At 50.7% G+C, this 10,147-nt stretch overlaps 4 protein-coding genes across 4 annotated transcripts; 1 reads left to right on the forward strand and 3 right to left on the reverse strand.

Annotated features, from left to right (window-relative positions):
• The first annotated feature begins 1,286 nt into the window (after window positions 1–1,286).
• Window positions 1,287–3,121, forward strand: M421DRAFT_421657 (uncharacterized protein). Its single transcript, XM_033592904.1, has one exon. It carries the CDS (start codon window positions 1,358–1,360, stop codon window positions 2,903–2,905), a length of 1,548 nt encoding a protein of 515 aa, XP_033448068.1. The 5' UTR covers window positions 1,287–1,357; the 3' UTR covers window positions 2,906–3,121.
• Window positions 3,122–3,793: 672 nt separating this feature from the next.
• On the reverse strand, window positions 3,794–6,497 carry M421DRAFT_64650 (carbohydrate-binding module family 50 protein; the record flags this gene model as incomplete). Its single annotated transcript, XM_033596184.1, has 2 exons — window positions 3,794–6,048; window positions 6,140–6,497. 2 exons carry the CDS (start codon window positions 6,495–6,497, stop codon window positions 3,794–3,796), a joined length of 2,613 nt encoding a protein of 870 aa, XP_033448069.1.
• Window positions 6,498–7,949: 1,452 nt separating this feature from the next.
• Window positions 7,950–8,180, reverse strand: M421DRAFT_30083 (uncharacterized protein; the record flags this gene model as incomplete). Its single annotated transcript, XM_033589101.1, has 1 exon — window positions 7,950–8,180. A coding segment is annotated over one exon (231 nt), but the record flags the coding sequence as incomplete, so codon positions are not given.
• A 1,738-nt stretch (window positions 8,181–9,918) lies between these two features.
• Window positions 9,919–10,147, reverse strand: M421DRAFT_64779 (uncharacterized protein; the record flags this gene model as incomplete). The annotated part of the gene is made up of 1 exon (XM_033596192.1): window positions 9,919–10,147. A coding segment is annotated over one exon (229 nt), but the record flags the coding sequence as incomplete, so codon positions are not given.

Genomic DNA, 10,147 nt, shown 5'->3' on the forward strand with positions numbered 1-10,147 from the left:
TTGTTCGAGCCGCGTTCCCGCGCCTGTATCGAGATGGCAAGAGGCTGATCTGTGGCGCAGCGGCGGACAAACGATGGGATCGCGACGTGATGTGCAGCTTGAGACCTTGCCAGTGCAGCATTCTGACTGGGAGTCTTCATTCGTTGGAATGCTTCTCACAATGTTCTGTCAATTTCTCCGCGGAAGAAATCTCGTCTCCCACAGCATCCTGCTGCTCAGACGTTTCGTTTGTGGAAAACCCCAATAAGACGCCCAGGATAATTTTACAGGATGATGGTCAGAAAACTCTTCAAGTGCAAGTGGTAGCTGGAGTTGAAGAAGAAGAAAATAAAGCTAAGCTTGCAAGAGTGCGTCAGGAAGCTTCTAGTGGTTTTGCTTCTGAAGGAGCAGAGGTGATGACAGCAGAAGTGAGGTACTAGTTCGGACCTGAGCGTTCGCCTGAATTTGGACTTAAACTGCACTGCAGGCCTCAGCCTTGCTCGCGTTAAGCTGAGCATATGCTTAAGGAAGAAAGGTGGAAGAAGTGCAAACCATGTTGAGCAGTCTTGCACAAGCTAGCTGTTAAACTGGCTCAGATCTCCTAATCATCAAGGCGACATTGGTGCAATCATGCGTCTTGTTATCTGTGTTTAATGCTCAACTTCCTAATCAGCGCGAAAGCTCTCAAATTAAGTGTCACTGAACAATTTTTGAAAGCGGAGCTATACCAACATTGTGCCTTGCAGGGTTATGGGAAGAAACCTGTTCTAGATATCAAACTACGTAGGTACCCTCTGTGCCTCTAAGGATGAATTCTTGCTTAAAGAAAGCGCCTGATACTACTTTGATACTGCCTGCTAATTTAAACGTCTAGTTTCATATTAGACGCAGCACTAATGCACTAAGTAAGCAACTTTAGTTAAGCCCTACCTACTTATATCTGTTGAGAAAGAGAAACGCAGGTGGGTGGGGACGAGTCACGTTATGTACCTTCCCAATTAGGACTAGTGTAGCCCCTCATTACTATCGCCACTCTGTAACCTGAATCATCACTTCTTTCCTCCACTTTTATCATGTATTGTTGAACTGTATGCTCAACGCCAATGCTGAACGTGAACTACACCAATAACCGACTGTCTAAGACTGCTTACTTACTCAAAGCTGCTATACACGGTGCGCTATCTAATTATTGCAGATTTTGATTCTTGTTTTGACGTTCGTGCCTTGCTGCTCATTTCTTCGCGCAAATCAGGCCCCCCGGATAAATAAGGGCCATCTCCGCTCCCGTCCACCCACTGCGCCCCTCCACGCCTCCCACTCTCATTAACCAAGCAAAGAACCAATTTTGACACTGATCATTCACATCCTATTAACAAATATGCAGCTTCGTGAGACCGACCCCAACTTTGAGAGCGAGCTCTTCGAACAGGCAAAAGCAGCGTTCAACTCAAAGTTTGGAGTTTTCCAATATTTCCTCCCACTGCCGCTGCTCCTCGTAGATCAAGATGCAGAGGTACAACTGTCGTGCCATGAGCCCGCTGAGGAAACAATCGCCTTCACCACCAAAGTGTCAGCGCGCATCCATGCCCTGTATGAGCAGTTGGCTGCCGCCTATAACGAAGTCGAGGATCCGCCAGCCCGCATCAGCATGAAGCTCGAGATCGAGCGGCAGAAATTTGACCCAGACGAGCCAGATTGCGATCATCGCAGGTATCATTCGCGCCGTCTGCAGCTGCAAGACCCCGAGACACTGCCAGATCTCCCATTTATCAGTAGCCTGACCGTCCGGTCAATTCCCGGCTCCAATGTCGAAACCGCGGCAGACATACGCCCTCTGTCTTCCCTGGTGCCGCTGCAGTGCCTCGTCCACTTGCCAGCTGTTCAAGAGTGGAATGCTCCTTGGTTGTGGGAGCGGCCCATGCCCTCCAGTATGCCGAATAGGGTGTTGCGCGAGCACTACACCTGGCCGTTTGAGGGTCCCCTGAGAGACGCCCGCCACGAGTTCGGCGCTGCCATCATAGACCAGGAGAAGCACCTCTGCGGAAAGAGGATCCCTACCAGCCTGACCAGGGCCGCACTGCACTTCTGGCCTTTCTTCAATTTCCCCAGGCATGATCAGTCTGTTGCGCGCCCAAACTTGATCCATCCCGCGGATAAAGACCCAGTGTCTTTGGGTCTTTTCAAGCTTGGTGCACAGCTAACGCTATTTGACGTGCGTGCTGTGGTCACTCCAGACTTGTTTCCCACTCCCGAGGCATCATCCGACCAGCAGTGGTCACAGATGCGGCAATTCCGGCTCGAATTCCATGCCCTCCGTCCAGACGGGCGGTGGTACTTTGTTGGTCCTGGTGGCGAGGATCCATATGACTCTGAACAAGGAGGGTATAAGATTTCAGACACAGAACACTATCCCCGTGACACAGACACGGACGAGGACATGGAACTTCATGATGAGTACAACGACAACCTCGGTGAGGCTTACGATGATGGTTTCAATCTAAACATGTTCCGCGTTGAACCATGCAGGGAGCGAATCGAGCCTCTACTCGCCGCGTTTGCAAAGTCTCTAGCTCGCGACAACATGCCCCACCTTGAGGACGCCGAGATCTTCACGCACCTGTGGTGGGCACCTTCAGACGACATAGAAGCAAAGGGATATGATCTACCGATGAAGAAAGGCCACAAATGGGGTGTCAAGTTTATTGCTGGGCGTGGTAGTAAGAAGCAGAAGCGCGATGATGCTGCAGCTGCGGCACCTTCATCACCAGTAGTGCAGTGGCAGGTGGGTGACTGGAGACCCAGCGAAGAGGTCCTGAGTCTGTTCGAAAGCCTGGGACCGCAAGAGTGGCTTGATTTCGAGTGGAACAAGTATAGAGACACGATGGCACGCGACTTGCTTGGGAACATTCAGTCCAACGCTATATAGTTAATTGGGCAGCCAGAATCCTTTTGTACAGGTATGTGGGGTTTCTAAAAACAGATGTTCTAATTCTTGTTTACAAATAGCTGGCTGGATATGCGATCGCAGTACTAGATATGTAATTGCAGTAGTAGAAAGGTTGGAGATGTATGCTTGTTAGCATTAAGGCATCCTAAATAGATTTACACATGGTAGTTTAGAGAAACAAGTCATGTGTGCCCCACAGACCGTGCATGGCAGCAAGCGAAGCAGGTGCATGGTGACCAGGGTGCTTGGGCCTTCGGCCCACTTTTCCTTTTGTACGGCGATCCAGCAACGCAGATCCTTGCAATAAGGCCCATCAGGCGTCCATTGAGTCTGCGTTCGCGACAGGGACGGACCAGCCCTCAATTCAAAGTTAAACTTCAGCCTGATTACCTTATGCATTAAGCTGTGGTGATGGCTTCAGTCGAAAGAGCTGCACAGTTCCGCCTGACACCAGGGGAACCCCTTGTGGCCACAACATCCCGACCAATATTTTGTTTCCCTTTCAGAAATTCTAGACCAAAGCACTGACTATGTCAGGACAAAATGTAGATGCAAAGCTTATTTGGCCGCAGCTGCTTGGTCTATTGGAGACAGCCAGGGCTTACCTGAGTTTCATCTCAGATGAAACCAATATTGAAGTCTCCCATGGCATATGAGAGGTTCTTCAACAGGAGAGAGATCAAGATTTTCGTCTCATCTGATTGGAAGATGGATCGCAAATTCTGACGCACTGACGTCTCCATGCACGTGGGCAAGTTATCTAAAAAATGAGTTGGATTAGGCACTTGGAATCTGCTCAAGCCCCAGTAGGATATGGATTTATTATAGATAGCTCCTAAATTATATAACAGGTCCCTTTCGTTACTCCTAGCTAGAAATGCCAACACAATACGCCTGACCAAGCCAGAAGTTTGTCCCGCAATCATTCGTAATGGCAGGGTTCCATTTATAGAATTGATCGAGCGTGATCCCATTGTCATTAGCCATGGACCAGCAGCCGTCCCCGTCGCCCACAACATCCCACTTGTTACAATTGGCGGGCTGGCCGGCATGCGTTGGCGCGGGCGCCGTCGGCTTCGTTGTTGTTGGGTTTGACGACGTGACTGGTTTCGACGACGTGCTGGGTTTCGCTGACGCTGTGGTAGCACCCGCGACGCTGGTTCGGCCCACACAGTACGCCTGCTTGAGCCAGAAGTTGGTAATGCAGTCCTTGGACACAGCAGGGTTCCAGGCGTAGAATTGGTCGATAGTTATGCCGTTATCGCTGGCCAGGGAACCACAGCTATCGCCATCTGTAACGATGTCCCACTTGTTGCAGTCAGCAGGCTGGCCGGTGTGCGTGGGGCCGGGCGCCGTCGGCTTCGTTGTCGTTGGGCTTGACGACGTGACTGGTTTCGACGACGTTGTGGTAGTAGCACCCGCCACGCTGGATCGGCCGACACAGTATGCCTGCTTGAGCCAGAAGTTGGTAATACAGTCCTTGGAAACAGCAGGGTTCCAGGCGTAGAATTGGTCGATGGTAATGCCATTATCGCTGGCCAGGGAACCACAGCTATCGCCATCTGCCACTACGTCCCACTTGTTACAGTCAGCAGGCTGGCCGGTGTGCGTGGGGGCTGGGGCGGTAGGTTTGGCCGTCGTCGTTGCAATGGTCGAAGAGGACGAGGCTGTGGTGCTGATGCCCTGACCCTCCCTATGCGTGCAGTACGCCTGATCCAGCCAGAAGTTCTCCTTGCAGTCGTCGCTGACGGCAGGGTTCCACTCAAGGAAGGTCACAAGGGAGATTGCGGCTTTGTCAGCGACGGACTGGCATGAGTCACTTTCAACCACCACGTGCCAGCCGTCACAGTCCTCTGGCTGGCCATCATGCGTGTTCGCTGGCGGCTGGGGCCCGGTTTGAGTTCCGGTGGGCGCAGGCTCTTCGGTGGAGGTTTGGGTGGGTGTCAGACCCCAGGAGCCGCAGTATCGCAGGCCGAGATGAAATACACATGTAGGATCCGTGACGTTGGTCGAGAGCGAGTTCCAAGCGGCGAAACTGTCATAGTCGACATTGTAGGTGGACGCTGCAATCTCGCAGTTGCTTGTCCAGTAGCCGAACACATCAGGCGAGTACTGAAACTCGTCGCCCGTGAAGTAAAAGGTGCAATCATCGCGAACGCCGGTGGCCAATGGGAGCTTGGTCGGTCTTGGATCCAGCGTTATGGTAGCGTTGGGCAGCATGGTGAAGGGGACGCCGGTAAAGGCAACTTCGGGGTCAATGGTAAAAGAATTATATCCCGGACGGCCAGGATAGTCGTTAATATCACCAACCGCCTGTATACAGTAGCTCTCCTTGGCATAAAGGTTGGTGCAGTTAGTGTTGATGCCTGTATTGAGAAATGCGAAGTCCTCGAGAGAAATGGCAAACTTCAGGGTCACGGTGTTGCAGTAGTCGCCAGCCTCGACCTCGTACCAGCGGCCGCAAGGCTTATCAGATCCAATGGCAGTATTGGCGGGGATGGATGCAGCGCTGGTGGGCGTCACCGGAGGCACATTTGTCGTCTGGGCGGGTGGCAGCTTGGGTCCAGGTGGTTCGATGCAAAGTGTGGTGCCATTCATCATGTCGAGGTTGGAACAGACCGGGTTGATGACAGGGTTCCAAGCTAGCAGCTGCGGCTCTGTGATGCCTGCAGTTGTTGTAGCGATGGCGTTGCACGTCGTATTGACTGCTACTGTGACAGTCTTGCATGTGTTGGTGATGCAGAGGCTACCCGAAGTTGGGAACTCATTACAGTAAGCGCCGAGGTGGTTGTCAGAGAGTAGCCAGGCTGTACCGACACTCTGAGCTTCAGAAATGCCATAGCAATCATCACCGCCCTGGATCTGGTACATGGTGCCGTCGCAAACTGAGTCGGTGGGCTCAGGCTGAGTGGTGAGATAGTCAATGGTAGTGGTGGTAGCAGGCTTACCCGTGATGCCACAGCTGGACGTCAGGGTTTGGTAGATCGACTCGCTGGCCACGACGGGGTCGTCAAAATAAGGCGACCCAGATCTCAGTCGCAGTCTCGCGGCGAGACACGGATCACACTGTGTGGGCTTAACCGCGCCATCTGGAAGTTCAATAATGTAGTTGAAGGGGGAGACTTGCAAGCTGTTAGTAAAGATGTGCTAGCAGGTCCAGAATTGGCCATCCAATCATGTCGAAGCTCCCGGGTCTGTGAACGATTTACTTACCTCCAGGATTGGCAGAGAAAGCTGCCAATGCTGCAACTGGGCCGCAGAAGACATTGTTTTCTTTAAGACATGTGAAGCTATAGATGTACCGGCGGCTGGCCGGGATCATAATGGGCGATGTGTCAAGGTCATCTTCGCCAGGAATGACGACGTCCTTCCCACAAGCAGATCGGACTGTGCTCTCCCACGACTGCAGCGCAGAAGCGCAGCCCGTGGTACACATGCGGGTCAACGTGGCAGGAGGGTAGAAGAAGTCGTGGCGGAGGGCTGGCACCAGCGGATCGCAAGCAATGTCAGCCATGAGGGCTGCTGAACATGCTGCAGCGAGATCCTCAGGAAGACTGTCGTTGTAGAGCATCTTGACGGCAGAGACCGGACTTAGGCTGAGGCTTAGAAGAGCCCCGAGCCCAAGAGCACGACGCCATGAGGCCATCATGACTTGATGGATCGTAATCTGTGCCTCCCTCACCAAGAGTTGAAAGAATGAACAGCGAGTAAATGAGGCTATACGAATAGTGAGTAAATAAGACCAGACATCCAAAAGAGTGAGGAAGAGTTTCTTGTGGCTACCTAGACACGAGGAGCGACGGCGACCACAAGACTGATAAGTCAGTAAGCCAGAAAGTGCAATGACTCTATAGCAACCGAGGTGCAGGGCAGTAGCCCTATGGTCTGATGGGAGATTTAGTTCAAAGGCGTGCAGCGGATTCAACTTGTTGTACCGTCCCGTACAAGACGGGTTGGACCGCCCGATGCAAGAGAAAGGGTCACATGTACTGGCTCTCAACATGTCAAGGATCATTAGTTCAGGCCCCAAGAATACCTGAGGCGCTTTTGGAGTGGCAAAAAAATTCAGGTACCATAGCCTAATTAATAACCCAGCACCTGCCTAAAACAAAGAAGATGATGGTTGCAAGGCGAGACATGCAGAGCTGTAGAAAAGTTAGCGTAACGTTCAAGATAATCTAGCCAATTAAGTGAGATATAGGTTGCAAGCTGTTAGGCCTCCCACTTTTGGAGAGAATGCAAGATGATGCCAAGACGTAATAGATAAGTGATGAGTGGAGCCGGAGACTCAACCGGCTAACCCAAAGGGGATAACGCTGACGCCAAGTCCGCTAAACACACTAAGACAACGGCACACGCAGGCACCATGCGCGGTTCATGCAGGGGAAACTGAAGCGGCCTGCCTTTTAGCCCGATGAATCTCTGCTTGTAAGCACAATGTCGCAGACAATCTAATTTTAATGGAATCCTCTGTAACCTAAACTATCACCGAGTGTCCCACATCACCGAGTGTCCCAAAACTTGCCAAGCCCTCTACCTACTCTCTCTCTCTAACATGCCTCAACTACCAAACGTGTTATTACTTGAACATGAAGGGAGGCTTCAGCTTGCTATTGAAGCCTTGAAATCTAGACAATTCCAAAGCCACTAGGCTGCTGCAGAGGCATTTAACGTTGATCGCTGTACACTCTCTTGTTGCGTCCAAGGACTCACATTTCGCGCAGAAGCTGCCCCCAACTGCCAGAAGCTCACTGCGACTGAACAGCAGACAATCATCCAATACATACTTGACCTCGACTTGCGAGGATTTGCGCCCTGGCTGTGTGAGGTGGCAGATATGGCTGATAAACTGCTAGCTGTACGCGGTGGCAAGCCTATTGGCAAGTGCTGGGCTGATTGCTTTGTAACGCGCTCACCTGAGCTCAAAATGGCCTTTAATCAAGCAAAGGATAGGCAGAGAATACTCTAGGAGGATCTAGAGATAATTAGCGCGTGGTTTAAGCTAGTAGAGGAGACTAAAGCTAAGTATAGCGTCCACAATAACAACGTGCACAACTTTGATAAGACTAGCTTCTAGATAGGCGTGATTAGCTCTATAAAGGTCGTCACAGGTGCAGAGAGACGCGCCCAACCTGCGCTTGTTCAGCCAGGCGATCGCAAGTAGGTTACAGTTATCTAGAGCATCTGCGCTGCTGGGTACGCGACCCCGCCCTTCATTATCTACAAGGGACGCGTCCACATCTCTGCCTAGTACAAGGAGGCTTTAATACTGCGTAATTAGAAGCTCTTAGTCTCTAAGAACAGCTAGACAAACAACGCGCTTAGTCTAGAGTGGTTAAAGCACTTTAACACACATACAAAGACGCGCTAGGTAGGGGGGTACTAGCTGCTTATTTTAGACGGCCATGAGAGCCACCTTAACCAGCATTTCAAGGACTACTGCCTTAAACACAAGATCCTAACCCTCTGTATGCCCCCCTATTCATTGCACATCCTCCAGCCGCTTAATGTGGTCTGCTTCTTGCTGCTGAAGTGCAGGTACTCCTAGCGCGTTAGAGACTTAGCACGCTGACGCGTCTTCTATATTAACAAAGAAGGCTTCCTCCCTGCCTTTAAGGACGCGTTTTTTAACATGTTTACAGAGCAGAACTGTTAAAAGGCTTTTAAGGCAGCAGGGCTAGTCCTAATTAACGCGCAGGTTGTATTAGATCGCCTTAAAGTGCAGCTGTGTACCCTGCTAGAACCCCTCCTCCTAGAGACGCTATAGCAGTTAAAGACTCTAAGCAATACCTATAAGTTTAGATCTTAATTAAAGCTTGTACGCAATTCCTTTACTCGCTTGCCTGTTACAGCTCAGGCTGGTTTCTCCTAGCTTATAAAAGGTGGTGAGCTGATGCTGCATGAAAATGCGCTTCAACGTGCTCAGATCCATAAGCTTGAAGAGCAATTAGCAGAGATGACCAAGCGAAAATCGCGTAAGCGCAAGCGGATTCAGCAGGGTGGTACTATGGAGTATAGGACTGCTGCAGCGCAGGTAGCTGCTGAGGCATCTATAGCGCCTCAGCGATCCAAGAAGGCTTGTGGTGGTAGTGGTCAAGAACTAGCCTAACTAGCTCTTTGGCGCTGTGGGAACTGCAGTAGGACTAGGCACAATGCGCGAACGTGCAAAAAGGATATAGAGGTGTCCTTAGAATTAGATGCTAGTACAACGTACGCAGGCTCCCTGTTTAATAGCAATGAAATTAAGGAGTTGTAGCATAGGTTGAGGCTGCCAAGAGATTTTGGGACACTCGGTGATGTGGGACACTCGGTGATAGTTTAGGTTACTGAAAAGGCAAAAAGAGCACTTACATTTAAACGGCTGGGCGAAAAAATGAAAAATGCAGGTGGTTTATCGCCATCAACATCAGGCACTCTATCAGCCCTGTCAGGCAGCACAGCTGTAACTGCCTGGTGCAGTGTCGGGTGGAGGCTGGGATCAACAATTGTATTGCTATCTGTTGTCGTGTTGTGATGATTGTGTACGGAGCTCTCAGCTCTGAGGTAAGTGCACTTGCCCACTGGGCTGTACCTTCTACAACAAGATATCATGTGACTTCACCCACGTGGTTACAACAGCCGAGGTCTGCCGCCTGGCCCCAGTCTGGCCGCCTGAGCATGCACGATAGAGGGATCTGGGATGGGTATTGGGTTGCCCCATCTGGCCGAGTATCACTTTCTTCCTGGTCGACTTCTCTTTAATGACATAAAGCCTAGCTGACTTCATATGCTATAGCTACCTTTGCCAACGCTCTTTCTATTTTTTTCCTTTCAGCTTTTCAAGTTCCCCATCACTCTCTCAGTGGGAATCATATTCTTTCGATTACCGTTAACGTAAATACTAAGCGAGTGAGCCATCGAAGCGAGTGAGCCACCCAACCAACTTTGCGCACCTTTACAATCATATATCTCAACAACGTGATAATGTAATGTTTAGATATTTATAGAGTAAATTAAGCAGTATCTAAAGTATCTTTTTTGCACGTACGCGAGTTGTGTCCAGTCTCTCTGCATCTCTTGCAGCGCGCGAGTGCCTGGCGGCTGCGGCCTAATTGCTCTCCTCCTTGACGCTCTTCACGAGCAATCTGCTGATCAGCCTCACGTTGAGCAAGTATATCCTCTCTAGCTCCCTTTGTTAAGATCCCACACTGCTGTATACGCCTTTTTTTACGCTGTTTGCGC

The sequence above is a fragment of the Didymella exigua genome (genome assembly GCF_010094145.1).
Source record: "Didymella exigua CBS 183.55 unplaced genomic scaffold M421scaffold_16, whole genome shotgun sequence".
Taxonomy (NCBI): domain Eukaryota; kingdom Fungi; phylum Ascomycota; class Dothideomycetes; order Pleosporales; family Didymellaceae; genus Didymella; species Didymella exigua.

Bases quoted from the DNA above. Each gene is read 5' to 3' on its own strand.
- M421DRAFT_421657 (XM_033592904.1), top strand. From the start codon at position 1,358: ATGCAGCTTCGTGAGACCGACCCCAACTTTGAGAGCGAGCTCTTCGAA.